This window comes from Falco punctatus, assembly GCF_963210335.1.
Source record: "Falco punctatus genome assembly, chromosome: 19".
Lineage (NCBI taxonomy): Eukaryota > Metazoa > Chordata > Aves > Falconiformes > Falconidae > Falco > Falco punctatus.
In genome coordinates, this window is record NC_137599.1 from 1909816 (window position 1) to 1927724 (window position 17909).

General features: G+C 66.4%; 1 protein-coding gene across 5 annotated transcripts in view; it reads left to right on the forward strand.

Moving 5' to 3' along the window:
• Positions 1 to 17168, forward strand: part of ARHGAP23 (Rho GTPase activating protein 23) — a 40293-nt gene extending 23125 nt beyond the window's left edge. For 3 of the 5 annotated variants that reach the window (XM_080369915.1, XM_080369913.1, XM_080369911.1), the window contains exons 3-24: positions 1993 to 2017; positions 2899 to 2991; positions 3371 to 3449; positions 3766 to 3820; positions 4810 to 6271; positions 7024 to 7179; positions 7320 to 7431; positions 7529 to 7586; positions 7716 to 7874; positions 7976 to 8275; positions 9525 to 9586; positions 9885 to 10012; positions 10192 to 10310; positions 10392 to 10547; positions 11107 to 11185; positions 11516 to 11589; positions 11703 to 11792; positions 11997 to 12122; positions 12242 to 12283; positions 12400 to 12493; positions 14032 to 14063; positions 14177 to 17168. In XM_080369915.1, coding sequence (XP_080226041.1) covers positions 1993 to 2017; positions 2899 to 2991; positions 3371 to 3449; positions 3766 to 3820; positions 4810 to 6271; positions 7024 to 7179; positions 7320 to 7431; positions 7529 to 7586; positions 7716 to 7874; positions 7976 to 8275; positions 9525 to 9586; positions 9885 to 10012; positions 10192 to 10310; positions 10392 to 10547; positions 11107 to 11185; positions 11516 to 11589; positions 11703 to 11792; positions 11997 to 12122; positions 12242 to 12283; positions 12400 to 12493; positions 14032 to 14063; positions 14177 to 15190 — 4515 coding nt within the window. In that variant the 3' untranslated portion in view covers positions 15191 to 17168. The remainder of the gene's footprint in view (positions 1 to 1992; positions 2018 to 2898; positions 2992 to 3370; positions 3450 to 3765; positions 3821 to 4809; positions 6272 to 7023; positions 7180 to 7319; positions 7432 to 7528; positions 7587 to 7715; positions 7875 to 7975; positions 8276 to 9524; positions 9587 to 9884; positions 10013 to 10191; positions 10311 to 10391; positions 10548 to 11106; positions 11186 to 11515; positions 11590 to 11702; positions 11793 to 11996; positions 12123 to 12241; positions 12284 to 12399; positions 12494 to 14031; positions 14064 to 14176) is intronic. The other 2 variants (XM_080369914.1, XM_080369912.1) reach the window with 1 other exon arrangement.
• Positions 17169 to 17909: the final 741 nt, after the last annotated feature.

Below are 17909 nucleotides of genomic sequence, written 5' to 3' on the forward strand. Positions count from 1 at the left end.
TCCCAGGCTCCTGATTCTGCTTCCCCAGATCCTTCCTGCCTGCACTTCCCTGCCCACACTGGGAACACGGACCTGACCCGTCTGACTTAACTCTGCAAAGGAGCTTTCATCTGGGGATGGTCTGAAGCTGCTCCGAACCCACTCGCTTCCATGTCTCCACTGTCCTCCTATGGCATCCTCCAAGAACAAGGGACCGATCCTGCCCTGCGATGCTGGGCACCAGGGCTGAGCCTCATCCTCCAAGAACAAGGAACCGATCCTGCCCTGCGATGCTGGGCACCAGGGCTGAAGCTCATCCTCCAAGAACAAGGGACCGATCCTGCCCTGCGATGCTGGGCACCAGGGCTGAGCCTCATCCTCCAAGAACAAGGGACCGATCCTGCCCTGCGATGCTGGGCACCAGGGCTGAGCCCCGCCAGGGCGGGAGCACACGGGGCTGCGTGGGAAGGAGCCAGATCAGCGCCGGGAGGTGGAGATGCTGATGGAAAGAGGCTGGGAATAGCTCCCGGCACTCACCGGAGCGAAGCCGGCACTCCCGGGCCGGCGGGGCAGGGTGCGGTGCGGCTGGCTCAGCACCCGCGGGTGCCGGCGGGCAGCCAGGTCCGGGGGCTGAGTTTCGGTGGGGTTGACTCAGCAAGGGAGGGTGACGGCAGAGCTGCTTTCACCGTGCCGGGCTTTGGCACCGCCGCACCCAGCCTTGGCCTCAGCCCTGGGAGCGCGGCCGCTGGGTTGGCCCGAGGGCCGGGAAGGGCTCCGGGGTGCCGCAGGGCGAGGAGGGGCAGGGACGGGGTGACTCTGTGCCTTTAGGGGCCCTCGGTGGCCCCACGCTCCTGCCGTGGCACCGTGGCGGCCACTCGGTGCACAGGCAACGGTGCTGGCCGTGTGCCGACGCCACGGGATGTGGCTTTTCCTTCCCACCGTGTGATGGGCGCTGTGAAGAGATGCCACCAGCCCCCTCATCCTCCTCACTGGGAATGTCCCCCTGTCACACCAGGATGGAGACTGGTCCCTTCCCAGTACCCTAGGGGGACCTGCTTGCCCTGGGGACGTCAGGGCTGTGTCCCCGCTGCCCTGCGCTGGCTGGAGCCGAGCACGGAGACGGCAGCATCTGGCACTCGCCAAGTGAGGAATCCCCTTCCCGGTGCCTGGGTCCCTGCCTGGGACACGGGCATGGGGCAGAGCCACCCGGGGTGGCGGCGCTGCGGGCTCGGCAGTGTGGGTGCAGCCCCATGTGGGTGCCAGCACCCTGTGCCCTGCCTTGGCTTGGGCACCCCCCTGGGCTCTGCAGGGGGGTCCCTGCAGTTCCCACCCCAAGAGACAGATCCGTGTGGCTCCCAGGGCTGTCCCCTGCCCAGGGCTGGGAAGGGGGTGCTGGGACCCCTCCGCCACCCCCCCTGTGATGCGCACCACAGCCCTGCCAGCCTGCCCCGTGCAGCAGGAGGCTGCAGAGGTGGCCCCGCTCCCAGGGACATGCTCCCCGCCGCCGAATAATTGCAGGGCTAAATATAGCCCCGCTGGCGGCTGGTGCCCCTCCGAGGACGCCTGCGCAAAGCTGTCCCCTTCCCAGGGGTCCCTGCCGCTGGGACCCGCTGCCTGGGTGCTGCCTGGGTGCCAGCAGACCCCTCCGTCCCTCCCCTGGGACCCCCCTGTGGAGGCTCAGGCTCTTCCTGGCCGGGCTTGGTGACCCAGGAGAAGGGTGAGATGCCACCACAGGGGCGGCTGGGCACCTTCCCGCTCCCCTGCCCCAAAAGCAGCCGCTTTCCCCAGCAGCTGGGGACCGGGGGGGCTGCGGTGGGTGTCTCTCCCTGCCCACCAGGCTGCAAGGGTGGCACAGCCAGATCCGGTGTCAGGAGGTAATTTTAGCCGGGGGCGGCGGAGGACAGAGGGACACGCAGGTCCCACAAGGGGCTTCATGGGGCTGGCACCCCTCCGGTCCGCTCCCGGTCCCCTGCCACGGCTGCCCAAATAAATGTTTTTCTCTTCTTTTGGCAGGAGGAGGAGAACGGGAACCGAGCAGGTGAGCACTGGTGCTGTGCCGCCGTGGGGGACCCATGGGGACCCCCCTGGGGTCGGTGGGCACAGGAGTCTGGGGGACTCGCGGCTGTCACAGGTCACTGTGGGTGTTGTGGCTGGGGGACACAGCCTGCCGTCTCCGCTGGCTGGCACCGCAGCCCTGATATCGGCTGGCGTGGTGCTTCGGTGGCAGCGCGGTGGCACTTGGCACAGCAGGTGGGCTTCTTGTCCCCAAAGCCCTTGGCAGGTTTGCTGGACCTCACACCCAAGGGGGGAGTCTGCCCCATCGCTGGAGGGGCTGTGGCATGGCCAGCGCTGGCCCCCCGCGGCGGGTGGCTCGGCTGAGCACGGGGTCTTTGGGGACAGGGACATGGCCCTGCTGTCCTCCCGGAGGCTGGTGACGTGAGTGAATGTGAAGGTGTCAGAACGGATCGGCACGCTGGCAGGGTGACACGGCGCCGGGGCTGTGCTCCCCAGGCAGCGGTGGCCAGACCTGCCACCCAGAGCCCAGCGGGGCTGGGGGGACACTGCCCTCACTCCGGGTGGTCCTGGGGGGCATTCAGCATCCCGTGCTGGCACCATCCCTCTGCCACCCCCCCGGCCCCCCTTGCCCTCTGATTTCTTGCGGCACCCGATGGCTTTTGCTCTTGCAAAGAGCGTGGCCACGGCTGGGGGAGCTGGGGGCCGGGGGGCTGCCCTGAGAGCAGGGCTTTGCCCCGGGCAGGATGTGTGCTCTGCAGGTGCAGGCTGGGCTGCCGCGCCTGGGCTTGGGGTGGCGAGAGGGTCCCCACGAGGGGGTCACCGCAAGGGGCCAGGCACGCTTCTTGCTGTGGGACGGGTCAGGCTGTGCCAGTGGCTCCCTGACACCCTGTCCCTGGGGAGCAGGTCCCCCCCGGAGCCGCCTGGAGCCCATGGACACCATCTTTGTGAAGAACGTGCGGGAGGACGGGCCGGCACACCAGGCTGGGCTGCGCACTGGTGAGTGGGGGCACTGGGGCGGCTGGGCTGGTGGGGTCTCGGAGCTGGAGATGGCTCCAGACCGCTCATGGGACGCACGTGATGCTCTGCCAGGGACTTATTTTGCTCTTTTTCTTGCATTCCTTCTTTTTTCTCCCCCTTCCCTCTGCTCCCTGGCTCTGTGAGGACTCTGCTCTCCTGTCCCTGGCCTGGGATGCTCAGAGCAGCATTGGGGTCCCCATGGGTCGGGCTGGCTTTGCGACACACAGGACCTGGCTCTGCCCCTGGCAAAAGCCCTGGCTAAGCTCAAACCCAGCTGTGAGCGACCGTGGGGACAGCCAAGTGCCACCACCTCCCGCCTCGCGTGCGGTGACACTTGTCTTCTCCCCCTGCTCTGCAGGAGACCGCCTGGTCAAGGTGAACGGGGAGAGCATCATCGGGAAAACCTACTCGCAGGTCATCGCGCTGATCCAGAACAGGTGAGTTCCCTTCCTGGGGCTGGAAGGAGCACAGGGACAGTAGAGCTGGGGAGGTGACGTGGAGGGGACACGTTGCAGCGGGTGCTGTCCCCCTGGGTGTCACTGGGGTTTGCAGGAGCTGCGAGCCACTCGGGCACTCGCAGGCAGCGATGCTGCAGGAGACCAGGGACAGGCAGCAGTGTGCTGGGACCATCATGTGGGGATGGGGACGTTCATCTCCTCGGGGGGGATCTGGCAGAGGGTGACATTGGCCTCGCTGGGGGCAGGTGGGGACCGACCGTGGCCAGCCTGACCCTTCTGTTCCCTCTCCCCACAGCGACGATGTGCTGGAGCTCTCCATCATGCCCAAGGACGAGGACATCCTCCAGCTGGTGAGTTTGCCAGGCGGGTGCGAGGGTCCAGGCTGATTCCAGGACTTGGGTTCCCCACCAAGGCTCCCCCGGGCTGTGCCAGCATTCCTGCCCTGCCAGACCTGAGGGGCCAGTCTGTTCCTGCCCCTGCTCCTCCTGTGCCTTGGGTAGGGGTGGCCGAGTGCCCTTATCTTGCTGGGGACCCCCACCAGCATCCCTGGAGGAGCATAAATGGAGGTACCAGGGGGTCCAGGTCAGGAAGGATGGGGAACGTGGCCCCTGGTTGTTTTTTTTGGGGGGGCATCCTTGGGCGTAGCTGGAGGGCGAGTTGCTCTGGCTCTCAGGGTCTGGCTTGTCCTTGGAGCACCCCAGGTGGCTCTGCTGTTGGTGGACTGGGGTCTGGGGGCAGCGATGGCCCCGGCAGGGTGGCCCAAGCCAAGGGGTGTCCGTGGGGCTTTGCCTGGTGCTTCCCCGGTCCCAGCTGCCTTCCAGGGCTCTCCCGGTGGTGCCGCTGCTGGAGCTGCCGGCACCTACCCCAGGCTTGGCTATAAGCTGGCACCGCTGCTTGGCCCCAGCCTGGGGGACCCGCTGCCATGGGGCTGGGGGGTCTTACAGCCCTGGCAAGGGTGGGGTGTCTCATGTCTGTACCTGCCCCGGGCTCTGAGGATCCCCCGGGCGTGGAGTCGGAGGTGCCTGTGAAAAGTGAGAAGGGAGAGCGGTGCGGCCAGCTGTGCCGGGGCATTTCGGGAAGGAGGGGAGGGCGGCCGGGCGCTGCGCGGCACTGGGGAGAGCAGAGGGGCTGGTGCTGGTGCCCAGTTGCTCAGTGCTGGGGAGGGGGGGGGCAGAGGAAAGTGGGACCCGGGGGGGCTGCAGCCAGCCCTGCCCAGCTCGCCCTGGCAGGGAGGTTTGCTCGTGGGTTGGGAGGAGCGGGAAGCGTCTCTGCGGTGGCAACGGGGGGTTGCAGCCCTGGCCCCCCCATGCTGACCCCCCCCATCCCCGTCCCCCCACAGGCATATTCGCAGGATGCCTACCTGAAGGGCAATGAGCCGTACTCCGGTGGGGCGCAGAGCATCCCTGAGCCCCCTCCTATCTGCTACCCACGGAAGACGTACCCCTTCCAGGCGCGGGGTGCAGAGCCCCCCCCGGGCCAGCCGCCGGACACTCGTGCCCACCGCCCCGCTGCTGCGGGCCCCTCGTCCCCGCTTGGCACCGCCACGCTTGCCAGCACCCGGAGCGAGGTGGGCGGCAGCCCTGCGCACCGCCCTCACGAGCCGCAGCCTGGGGGTCCCCCACCGCGCCCCACCGCACCCCACGGGCACCCCGGCTCCTTCTCCTGCACCAGCTGCCCCAGCAACGTCGCATCGTCTCTGCCTGACCGCTATGGGATGCCCCCCGCCACCGCCTCCTGCTACGGAGTCCCCAGGCACCTCCCGGAGCACCGGACTCACTGTGGCTTCAAGGAGGGCGTTGGGGGGCTGGTGGGGGCTGGGCGCTCCCCCCGGGAGGTGACGGGCAGCCAGCGGGTGCCAGGCCGGCAGGAGTGCCAGCAGGCTCTGTCCCGCTGGTTTTGCAGCCAGGAGCCGCGGCGGAGCGCCTCGGAGGAGCGGCGGCACGCCATGCCGCCCCGCTACCGCAGCGTGTCCCAGGACCGGCTGGGGGTCTCGGCGGCGGCCCCCCGGGGCTGGCCCCACAGCGCATCGCATGACACCCTGCTGCAGCCCTCCCGCGAGGGCTGGGCGCCCCGCGCCCGCTCCGATCACTACCTGGGGCGCTACGGGCGCTCCATGGAGGCGCTGGAGCCCAGCGCCTTGCTCTCGCCCCACCTTGACCGCTCCGCGTGGCCACCTGAGAGGGTCTGCCGGGCCACCGTCGCTGCCGTCGGGCAACCCATCCCGCATGCCTCCTTTGCGCCTTCCTCCTCCTCCTCCTCCTCCTCCCGGGAGCCAGCACCGGTGCAGAAGCACCCGTCGCAGCCCAACCTGCAGAGCGCGGATGATTCGGGCTACATCGGCTACCGGAGCTACAGCCCGTCCTTCCAGCGCCGCACCGGGCTGCTGCACGCCCTCTCCTTCCGTGACCCAGCCTTCGGTGGGCTGCCCACCTTCAGCATCTCGCAGCGGTCGGCCGCCCCACTGCCAGAGAGCGTGGTCCCTGCCGTCCCACCACCCACCGGCCCCCCGCCGGTCCCCACCGTGCCCAGGGAGCAGCGGCCAGAGAGCAGCCGGGTGCCCGAGCAGCCAGAGGAGCGGAGGGAAGAGGTGGTTTTGCGGCAGAAGCCACCCACGGGCCGCAAGATGCCACCCCCGCTGCGGCAGATGAACTTTGTCTTCCCCGAGGGGGTGAAGGAGACGGACATTTGCGACCCCCCATCGGCCAGCGGCAAAGGGGAGAGGCTGGCAGGCGAGCGGCCAGGCCGGCGTGTGGCTCCCTTGGCAGCCCCTGAGGACTCGCTGGCATCGATCCCCTTCATCGGTGAGTCGGCGGGGGGTGGCTGCCCCCGGGACAGGGGGTTAGCAAGTCCCGTGCCAGGGTGGGCACATGTGGGGGACAGGGTGAATTGCACAATTCCAGAGCATCCATCCGTGGATGTGCGCCAGCAGCACCCGGCAGTGCCCAGCACCCTGCCGTGCCCAGCACCCCACAGTGTCCCACATCCTTCTGGGCACGCTGTCCCCGAGCAGGGCCACAGGCGCTGGCGATGGGGTGCCAGGGTTCGGGCTCGAGTAGCCTCATCCTTCTGCTGTCTTGCACCCCCTGCCCAGCCCCTGGTGCCTCTTACTGGGCACAGCTGGGTGTGAACTGGAGCCCTGCAAGCTCCTGCCCTGCTCCGCAGTGGGGACGGGGATGTGTCCGGGATGACCCTCTCCCTGTCTCCCTTGGGACCTCCCCGCCCAGCCACGTCTGCCCCTGGGGACCCAGATGGGTCTGGGGGGAGCTGCCAGCTCTGTCCCCTCCCGCACCGCAGGCTGCCCCGTGCCTGCTCCCAGGAAGGGACCCTGGGGCCAGATGGGGAGGGAGGGGAGGGGATGGGGATGGGGGAGCCACAGGGTTGCTCTGCACGAGGGTCCGGGTGCACTGGTGGCCCCTGGCTTTGCTGGGGGTGCGAGCATGTCCCCCCACCAACAAACCCACCAGCTGCCAGAAGTGCTGGGGGGGTTCCAGCAGGGACATCCCCAGCCCCGTCCTGCCCCAACCCCTCCTGTAACTGCCCACCCATCTCGCAGATGAACCCACCAGCCCCAGCATTGACCTGAAGGCTAAGCACGTCCCCGCCTCCTCGGTGGTCTCCAGTGCCATGAACTCCGCGCCTGCCGTCGCCACCAGCCCCTCCTCACCCACCTTTGCCTTTGCCCTGAGCCGGCACTACTCCCAGGACTGCAGTAAGTGCTGGGGAGGGGGGAGAATGGTCCTGGGGGCCACAGTGGGCAGAAGGATGGGGAGGAGCAGCCCCCCACCCTGGAGCTGTGCCTCAAGCCCAGTGGGCTGAGCAGCATGTGCTTCGCCCTTCGCCCCCTCGCAGGCAGCATCAAGGCCGGCCGTCGCTCGTCCTACCTCCTGGCCATCACCACCGAGCGCTCCAAGTCCTGCGACGATGGTCTGAATGCATTTCGGGATGAGGGGAAGATCCTAAGGTAGGGCTGGACCCCCCCCGCCCCTTCCCAGTGCTGTCGCCGTCTGGCTCCCATCGCCTCCCCAGCGTCCCACTCACGGGGGCTGCTCTCCCCCCAGGAGGATGCCCAGCCGGGTCCCCAGCCTCCGCATGCTGAGGAGCTTCTTCACCGATGGGGTGAGTGCAGTGTGGGGGTGAGGGTTGGGGGTCCCGGGGGTGCCCCCTGCCTGGGCATCTCTATAGGAGGGTAGCCCGGGGCTGCTCTGCCTGGTGGAGCAGGGGGTGCCGATGGCATCACCCCAACAGTGCCCGCCGGTCCTCCCGCAGTCTCTGGACAGCCTTGGCACGTCCGAAGACGCCCGCTCCAAAAGACACTCAACCTCCGACCTCTCGGACGTCCCGTTCAGTGCCGTGAGGAAGGAGGGCTGGCTCCACTGCAAGCAGATCCTCACCAAAAAGGGGAAGGTAGGCGGGTGCCCCCCCTCCCCGCGCCCAGCCGGCGATGCAGGGGAGACTCCCCGCCGCGAGCATCCCTGAGGTCCGTGCGCCATCCCTTCTCCCCGCAGAAGGTCGGTGGAGGCATCCGGCAGTGGAAGCGCGTCTTCGCCGTGCTGCGCACTCACTCGCTGTACCTGTGCAAGGACAGGCGGGAGGCGGTGACCTGCGCCCCGGCCCCAGGTGAGGAGGAGCCGCCGATCAGCATCCAAGCGTGCCTGGTGGACATCTCCTACAGCGAGACCAAGAGGAAGCACGTCTTCCGCCTGACGACCGCTGACTTCTGTGAATATCTCTTTCAGGCAGAGGATCGGGAAGACATGCTGGCCTGGATCAAAGTCATCAGGGAGAACAGCAAGGCTGAGGGCGAGGTGAGAGCCACATGGGGCTCCTGGCTGCCTCTGGCTCTCCCGGCACTAACCGCCTCGGCTCTCTCCGGCTCTTTGCCTTGTGCTGCTTCCCCAGGCCACGGCCAGCCCCTGCGCGGCCGGCTGCTGTGGGGCTCGCCCGGCCCGTGCCGTGCTCCCAGGGGTGCATGGGGGCTTGTGGGCACCGCGGTGTCCAAGAAGAGCGCGGCTCCGCTGGCCTCGGCCAGGGCAGGGTGCGCCGGGATGCTTGGTGGAGATGGTGTGGCTCCCCGTGCGCCGCAGCAGCGCGTCCAGGCAGGGTCGGTGCCGGATCCGCCGGCAGCATTTGGTCGTGTAGTGGGAGAGGAGCACGCGTGGCTCTGCCGTGGTGTGTCGTGGCTCTTGCCGTGGCGTGTTGTGGTTCCTTTTGTGGAGAGAGATCTGGTAGGGAGCTCCCTGCCGGCGCTGGGCACGGTGCCCGTGCGGTGCTGCCGGCTGCCGGGGCTGGCGCTGGGTCGGGGCTGAGCCCGCGCTGGGCAGCCGTGGTCTGTGCAATGGGTCGGTCGGGTCTGAGATGGGGAGAGCTGCTCCGTGGGGCTGCGGGCTCCAGCAGAGGATCGTCCGTGGGGCTGGATGTGCCGATGCTGGGCTGGCTGCGTGCCGTCTCCCGGTGGTGCCGGGATGGCCTCAGTGTGGTTGCGGTGATCGTGCCAGGGTTGTGGCAGGCTCCGTCCCTGGAGGGTGCGTTGAGCTCGGAGTGGTCTCTGGTTCTCTGTGGCACAGCCCCGCTCTGCAGGGTGCAGGGGGCTCGGTGGGGCTGGCAGTGCCAGCACAGGGAAGGTACTGCCAGGTCAGAACATGTGGAGCCATCCGGGTACCTGCCGGGGCCGCGGTGCTGCCAGGCAGGACCCTGTGGGCAGCATCCCGCAGGGATGGATGCGTGTCTTTGGACACTGTGTGGTGCAGCGGGTGCGCCCGGTGTGGGCAGATCGAGGTGTGTGTGTGCCACGGAGGGATGCGCCTGTCCCTGAGCCTCTGTGTCCGGCTCGGACCCCGCGTGCCGCCCCGCACCGCAGCACGGAGCACCGGAGACCCCAACGGGGCGGCGAGCACTGGCGGGCACCAGCCGTTTCGGGGCAGTGGGGACCCGATCCTGCCCTTGCCTGGTCCTGCCTGGCCCTACGTGGTGCCCGGCAGAGCGTGGACTCGCCCGGGGCCTCCGGCGGACGCGCTGCTCAAGCTCTCCCTTCCCCTCTTCTCTCTGCCTCCCCAGGACCCCGGTTTTGCCAGCCAGGCGCTTATCAACAAGAAGTTAAACGACTACCGGAAAGTGAGGTACGGACCCCGGGGCGGTGGGCGCTGAGACCCCGCGTGCTTTAGTCATCTCAGTTTCACGGTGATGGAGCCAAGCCGGTGCCTCCCTTGATGGGGCAGTGCCGGAGGTGCCGGCGGCACCCGGCATCACTCAGGGTGCCAGCAGGGTCCGGTTTGGCCAAACTGGTACCAAGCAAAGGCTTAAAGCGGCTCAGTGCTCCCCAGGGGTTCCCGTAGGATTCAGGCAGCCTGGAAGAGGTTTGCCGGGAGGTTTTGCGCCGGGCTGGTGCCCCGCCTGAGCCCCCCGCTCTCCCCGCAGCCCCGCGGGCACCAAGCCCGATTCCTCACCCAAGGGCCCTCGTGGGCTGGGGATCCGAGCCGAGTTCCTGAAGCAGACGGGAACCAGCGCACCCCGGTCCCCCAGGCAGGATGCAGCCGTCACAAAAGGTAGGTCCTACCCCTGCGGTGGGGGGCACCCCTGCAGGGCAAACACCCCTGGGGGCTTTGCAAGGAGGGGGTGCCTCGCCCCAGGGCTGCCATCGTGCTCGTCCCCACAGGGCAGCAGGGATGCTCTTCCCATTTATCCCGGCTCGTTAGCAAGTGATCTTGTGGGTTTTTCTCCCCAGATGAGAGCAGCTCCCAAAAAGCCCCATGGGGCATCAACATCATGAAGAAGAACAAGAAATCTGCCCCCCGGGCTTTTGGCGTGAGGCTGGAGGACTGCCAGCCTGCCCCGGACAATAAGGTACGGCCGCACCGGCAGTGCCAGCCCTCGGGGACCCTGTGCAGCCCTGGCACCTCCGTCACCTCCTCCCTGTCCCTGCAGAATGTCCCGTTGATCGTCGAAGCTTGCTGCAAGGTGGTGGAGGACCGAGGGCTGGAGTACATGGGCATCTACCGCGTGCCCGGGAACAACGCCGTGGTGTCCAGCCTGCAGGAGCAGCTCAACAAGGGAGCCACGGAGATCAACCTGCAGGATGAGGTGAGGGCAGGGCAGGCTTCATGTCCTTGTCCCCGTCCCTATCCCTACACCTCCGGGATGCTCTTGGGGCTGTTGTCCTGGTCCATGGCTCTGTCTCCATCCCTGTCTCCAACATCATCCTTGTCTCCAACGTGGTCATCCCTGTCTCCATCACCATCCCTGTCTCCATCACCATCCCCATCTCCATCACCATCCCCATCTCCATCACCATCCCTGTCTCCATCACCATCCCCGTCTCCATCACCATCCCTGTCTCCATCGCCGTGACCGTCCCTGGGGTGGCAGGGCCGCCTAGTGGTCGGTGGCAGCAGTGTCGGTGGCACCTTGGGGACACATTTGTCCCCTCACATCTCGCCACGGTGCTGCAGTGGCACAGGGCTTTCCCTGCCAGACGCAGACTGGGGAAAGTTGTCCTGCCATCCTCCCAGTCGTGGTGGTGCTGGCTGGTGTCCCCCCTGGTGCTGGTGGCCTGGGGCTCCCCCGGCTTGGGGACATTCTCCTGCTGGCTCCTGCCTTGCCTGGCGTGGTCCCTCTGAGCAGCCCCTTCTTTCCCCCGCAGCGCTGGCAGGATCTGAACGTCATTAGCAGCCTGCTGAAATCCTTCTTCCGAAAGCTGCCCGAGCCCCTCTTCACTGACGGTGAGTCGCTGCACCCCGGCCAGCGGAGCCCCCAGAGCCCCCAGAGTGACCCTCTGCCAATGGCCGCGTGTTGATGGGTGGTACCCGGCTGCCTGGCAGCCCCAGAGCCCATCCTCCCCCCCCTCCATGTTGGGGACAGGTCCCCAGACCCTGCGACCCCTCCTTGTCCCTCCTTTGCCCATCTGTGCCCCATCCCAGTGGGGGCCCACCAGCACCCAGCCCTGTCCCCAGCATCTCCAGCTGGTCCAGCCGGGGGTCCCTGGCCCTGGGGGGTTCCTCTCCCCTCCGCCAGCTCTGATCCCCGCCCCCCCGCCCGTGTCTCGCTTTCAGATAAGTACAACGACTTTATCGAGGCCAACCGGATAGAGGATGCCAGCGAGAGGATGAGGACGCTGCGGAAGCTGGTAGGGAGATGGGGTGGGGTGGGGGGCACAGCCCTGGACCCCCACCCTGGGGGCTGTGCAGGTGGGAAAGGTGGGGAGGGTAAGCAAAGAGGTGACCCAGTGCCTCCCCACAGATCCGGGACCTGCCAGGTCACTACTACGAGACACTCAAATTCCTGGTGGGTCACCTGAAGACCATCGCTGACCACTCGGAGAAGAACAAGGTACCGTCCACCCACCCTGGGCACCCAGCCCCGGGCACCGTCCCAGTGCCAGGCAGGCTCTCCGGGACCCCCGGCCCACCTCGAGCCCCCCAGCTTGGGCTGAGCTGCAGCTGATGGCGGGGTGGGAAGGGAGATGGTGCCCGATGGAGCGGTGGATGGTGAGGGGTGGCCACAGGCAGGCACTGACCCCGGCTCCGGTTGCAGATGGAGCCCCGAAACCTGGCGCTGGTGTTCGGCCCCACACTGGTGCGGACGTCCGAGGACAACATGACCGACATGGTGACGCACATGCCTGACCGCTACAAAATCGTGGAGACCCTCATCCAGCACGTAAGCGGCATCGGTGGGTGGGTGGGCAGCGGCGTGGCTGGGGGAAGGGGCTGATCCGGCCACACCGAGCTCCCACCACTCCTTGCCGGTCCCTAACCCCTCTGCCATCTCCCCCGCAGTCGGACTGGTTCTTCAGTGACAAGGAGGACAAGGGCGAGAAGGTGAGTCCTGTCCCCGTGGGGGACACACTGTGGGACAGGGGGGGTGCAGACCCCTCTGGCTGGGAGCAGGGGTGCTGTCGACAGCCACCTGACCACCGTGCCCCCGCCCCTTGCAGACCCCCGTGGATGAGAAGGAGGCGCAGTCCGTGCCCAACATCGAGTACCTGCTCCCCAACATTGGCAGGACCGCGGCGCCCGGTGATGCCACAGGTGAGGAGCAGTGTCGGCGGCAACGGTCCCTCCGGTCGTGGCACCGGGGCACCCCGGGGCGACGCTCCATCCCCCCGTGCCTGCACCGCCGCGGGCACGAGCCTGGCTCGCCGCGGCCACGGCAAACCCCTGCGTGCTGGAGCGGGACATCCCGGCACCCTCCTCGCTAGAAAGCGGGGACACCCCCTCTGGGGGTACCAGTGTAGCCCCCTCCCCACCCTTTCCCGTCACCCTTCTCTCCGGTGGCTGCTCCTCATCCCTCTGCAAACCCAGCCGGCTGCGGCACACTGGCAGCCCGTGGGACCTCTGCCCGCGCCCGCTCCCCCGCCCCAGCCCACGCTGCCAACTCAGAGACCGGGAGACTTTGATGTTCGACTGATTTCTTACGTTCTTTCCTTGAACTTCTCTGTGCTGTCCTCTTCCTCCTCCTCCTCCTCCTCTTCCTCCTCCAGCGGACCTCCTCGAGAGCTAGAGCGGGTACAGTGTTGATGCTGGGTGCATTGCTCACGCACTAACTCCTCGGGGTGACCACGAGAGAGCGGGAGCAAGGGGGTGGCGGGAGGGAAGGGGACCCTGTCCTGCTTGGCCACTGTCCCCAGGGTTCCCAGCCTGAGGAGGGGCTGCCGAGCCCCTGGGGAGCCCCAGATCCTTGAACCCTGGTTTGCCCACATCGTTGCCCGGTGCCTGCGGTGGCACTGGGGCTGCAGTTGGCATCCTTTGGCAGGGATGGGTGCGGGGTGTCCCGGTACCGGCGCGCTCTGACGCCGGGGTATGGTGGTCCCCGTGCCCCAGGGGGGGTCAGCACCCCCTTTGTGCCTCCCCCTCTCTCTCGTCGTCAGTGGCTGCTAACCCCATCCCGGGGCGTGCGGGGCGGGAGAGGGTGCCTGTTGTCTTGTCTTTGTCCTTCACACCTGGGCAGCGGAGCCAGCGCTGCCTGTCACCCCTGTGTCCCCACTTGCCCCCTAACCCCCCCCCGTGGAGCCAGGGCAGCCCCATGGCCTGGCACAGCCCCTCTGGCCCAGCCCGGCCCAGCCCCCACTCCCAGGCTGGATGTGGTATCAAGCCGGATCCCCATGCCCTGTCCCAGTGCCGTGGTGGTGGCGGTGGCAGTGCCGTGCCCAGTGCCCAGCCCCAGTCCCCTCTGTGCCCTGTGGCCGTGGGAGGGTTGGGGTCCTGCCAGTGGGGTCCTGACTGTGTTTCCCACTTGTGTGTGCCTGTGCCCCTCCTCCCCCTTATCCCCGCTCCTCACCTTGGGGCTCTGCAGCCAGCGAGCAGTGCCAGGGACCCCTGTGCACCACCGGACCCCCCACCCCCCACCCCCCAAAGCCTCCCAGCCCCTCCTGCAGCTGCCGGCACACCAACCTGCTCGGTGTTGGCATCCCTGCCAGGGGCCAGCCGCTCTGATTGCCCCGCTCTGTTCCTCTCCTGGTTTGGGGGAACGGAGCAGCATCCCCCAGCTCTACCCACCGACCCCCCTCCCCAGCACACACCCACCCCCATGACCTGGCTAACCCCCTCCTCTCCATTCTGCTTTACAGGCTCAACCCGCAGCGGCTCCGCCAAACCAAAGGTAAGAGGGTCCTGGGCTGGGGGCTGGCGGGGTGGGATGCGATGGCTGGGGCACAGTGCCTGGCCCGAACCCCGGCACCGCCATCCCTGACCCCGGTGTCACCGTATTCCCAGGGCACGTGGCCGTCGCGAAAGGCACCGCCGCACCGGGAGCTCCTCGCCATCCCCTTTGTGTCGGCCGCTGCCCGCAAGAGGAAGAAGAGGAGAGAGGCCGAGGGTGTCGGGAGCAGCACCGATGACGATGCAGAGCGCAGGGACACCCCGGGCCGGGAGCAGGAGGATGAGGGGACCGTGGCTGCCCTGCCAGGACCCAGCAAAGCCCCCCGCGGCACCGGCACCAAGGCGGCAGACCCCAGCCCAGCTAGGATGGAGCGGGAGAGCTCCCTGGAGCCTGGGGGTGCTGGGGCTGAGCTGGCGCCGGACGCCCGCTCCATCGTGTCGGGCTACTCCACGCTGTCCACCATGGACCGCAGCCTCTGCTCCGAGGTGCAGTCGGTGGCCGGGAGCCGCGGGGAGGAGGCGGACGACGAGCGCAGCGAGCTCAGCCACATGGAGACGGACATGGAGAGCCGGGAGGGTCCTCGGCCGGGGCAGGTGGATGGGGGGACAGGGGATGGGGATAAGGCCCCCCTCGGCCGCCCCTCGTTCAACTCCCACCGCCTGATCCAGTGCGACACGCTGGCCCGGAGGAAGCTGGGGCGGCCGCGGCCGGCCAGCGAGACCCCGGCACCCACCGGGGAGAAGCCGGGCTGGGGCCCCCCTGGGCGCCCCTCGCTGCGGGAGCAGCTCCGGCAGCACCTGCGGGTCTCTGCTGACGACATGGGGGTCCACCTGCGCCGAGCCCACTCCCCCGAAACCCGCCGCAAGAAGAGCAGCTGGCGCCGGCACACGGTGGTGGTGCCGGGGGGCCTCAAGGACCTCAACTTCAACGAGTGGAAGGAGCCGCGGGGGCTGGAGGTGGCCCCGGGACCCTGCCGTGACAAGGACTCGGGGCTCAGCAGCCTGGAGTCCACCAAAGCCCGGCCACCGGCACCCACCACGGCACAGCCTGGCACGGGGCCGGGCACCAAGACCCCCCCGGGCAGCCCCGGCCCCCCAGCCCCCCTGCGCTTCCCCCAGTGTCTCTGACCTCCCAGGATGCGCTCGCCGCGGCTCCCCCCTCCCCAGCCAGTGTTTAATTTAAGGACTCGCCTTCGTTCTTGTATTTAATTGTGCTCTGGACAAGCTGCTGTTATTTAACAAGTCCCTGTGGCCCCCCCTACGCCGCAGCGGGGGGACAAGGCCACCCTGTCCTCCTTGCTCTGGGGACCAGTAGGGTCCCACGGTGGTCCCATGCTGCAGCCTGGCCCCATCCCACGGTACCCTGGCCCACGGGCAGTGCCAGGACGGTTGAGGGGGGGGGTCATGGGGACTGTCCCCCCCCCAGGGTGGTGGTGGGCCCAGCCGCAGCCGTGCGAAGTGCGGGCGCTTCCCTGGGTGCTGCGGCTGCCCTCGCCGGGGATGTTCCCTGTGCTGGGGACCTTGGGGACCTCGGGGACCTCGGTGCTGTTGCCCTGGCGTGGCCGTGCTCTGTGCCGCGCGTGCCGGGCTCTGTGCCAGCTGGCCTGGCCGTTGGCACGATGGACGGGGTCCCCACGGGGTGGGTGTTTGCACCCAAGCGATGCTGGCGTAAAGGGGCACCCTGCGGTGGGGGGACACCGCTGTCCCCCACACCCCCACGAGCTGCAGCCACCATCGGGCAGCGGCTGGGGAGCTGGCGTGTGGCACGGCATGGCATGGTATGGCACAGCACGGCACGGTGCAGCCCCCTCCCCAGCCCCGCTCCCCTTCCTACCCCTCCATCCCAGAAGCACTTTAGGAAGGGGACGCGGTGCAGCCACCGGAGGGGACGTGGCGGGGGGGATGTGGGGACCCCCAGCCTCACCCTGCTGGCACACAGGTGCCACAGGCTTGGGCAGCCACTGCGGGGTTGGGGGGGGGTTGTCAAGTCACGTCACTGTTTCTTCTCCGTGTCGTTCTCATCCATTATGCAAATATTTGCTGTAAAGTTGTTTTTTTTTGTTGTTGGGGTTTTTTTTTTGTTTTTTTGTTTTTTTTTTTTTTGTAAATATCGTCTCTGACTGTGTAACATATTCCAAAGGATTTATAAGGATTTTTTAAGAACTTTTGCTCAGCTGAAAGGCCAGCCCCGAGCAGGGGATGTGCTGAACCAGTGTTGAATTTTTAAACCCTCCTGCATGTGCCCCCCCCGGCGTGTTGTACGAGTCGGCCGTGGAGCCGGTATATGCAAAACTGAAAAAAAAAATTAAAAAAAATAAAAAATCCAACAAGCCCCCCCTGCTTTGCCCCTTCCAGTCCTGGTCTATATATTGGAAATAAACTGGTTATTCAAGGAGGTGGTTTGCTGCTGTTATTGCTTCCCCTGCTCGGGGGGGGGGGGGGTGTCAGTACACGGATCCCCGTTTCCCTGTGCTGCAGGTCCTGGAGCACCAGCAGCACCTGGGGCAGGATTTATCCTGGCTTTTCCATGAGCCTGGGGGGAAGGAGCTGCCCCCCCTGCACCCATAACCCTCCCCAGGGGATGTGGCACCGGGGTGGTCTTGGGACCAGGGATGTCCCACCCCATCACCAGCACAGCGACACAACAAGAGACCAAACCTGGGGGGAAAAAAGTGCCAGAGAGAAAAAAAAAAAAGTAATTTTATTAAAGCCAGACACTCTGATAGAAAAGAAAAGTAATAAAGGGAAAAGAAAAAATAAAAAGCAACCCTTTGTCATCAGAGTTTGCAAGTTACAATGGTCACGTTGCGCACAGAACTACCCATGGCACCCACAGCGACACAGGGACAGCGATGGGCACAGGGTGGGGGCGGCGGGGGGCCAGCCCCCCCCCCCAGCCCCCGCCTCCGCCCTGTGCAAGGCCTTTTTTTTTTTTTTTTTAATTATTTTTTTCTTTTAAAACAGTTCACAAGAAAATTCATGCTAAGAGACACACAACGTCGTAGAAACCCCAAAACAGCCTCTAAAGAGTATTAGGAATTTTTGTTTTCTTTTTTTTTTCTATTTTTTTTTTCCTTTTAAAAGTCTTAGCCTTTTTTAAACAACATCCAGACGAGTAAAGCGGGGTGCGCATGCAGCGGGCGCCTCCGACACATGCACGATGCAGGCAGCGCTTTTTTTTTGGGATCGTTTTTGCAACATTTTCCTTTTTTTTGTCCTTTTTTTTTATTTTATTTATTTGATTATTTTTTTTCCTGGTTTAAACCAGAATCAAGTTTTTGTTTGTTTGTTTGTTTTTAAATATTTTTTTTTTTTTTTGTCCTCTTGCTTCAGCGAAGGCACCAGGGTCGGTGCTCACGGACGTTTGCACGATGCCATGAAAGGACGGACGCACACGCACGCAGAGACACACGCTCACAGAGAAACCAGCCTGATGGGCAGCAGGGCGGGGGGGTGGGGGTGGGGAGCAATGGGTGCAAGCTAGCACCGTGCACCCCCTCCCCCAGCGCCGAGCACCCCTCCGCCCAGCACCATGCACCCCATCACCCAGTGGTCTGGAGGTGGGGGGGGGCCCGCAGCATGGCACCCACCAGCAGTGATGCCTGGGAGGGGGCTCCCGGGGCAATAGCATGGACCCCCCCACACCCCGAGCTTGCTCCCAGCGGGATGGGTGTCCCAGCACACCCATGGGTGCTACGGGGATGGGGCTGCACTAACTACAGCCCCCCTGACCCCTTTGCACCCGCATGTCCCCAGGGGTCCGGTGGCACCTGTCCCCCTCACACCCCCGGGACAGCAAGGTCGGGGGGGGGGCTGTCTGCAGGTTCCCCCCCATGGGTGCTGGCAG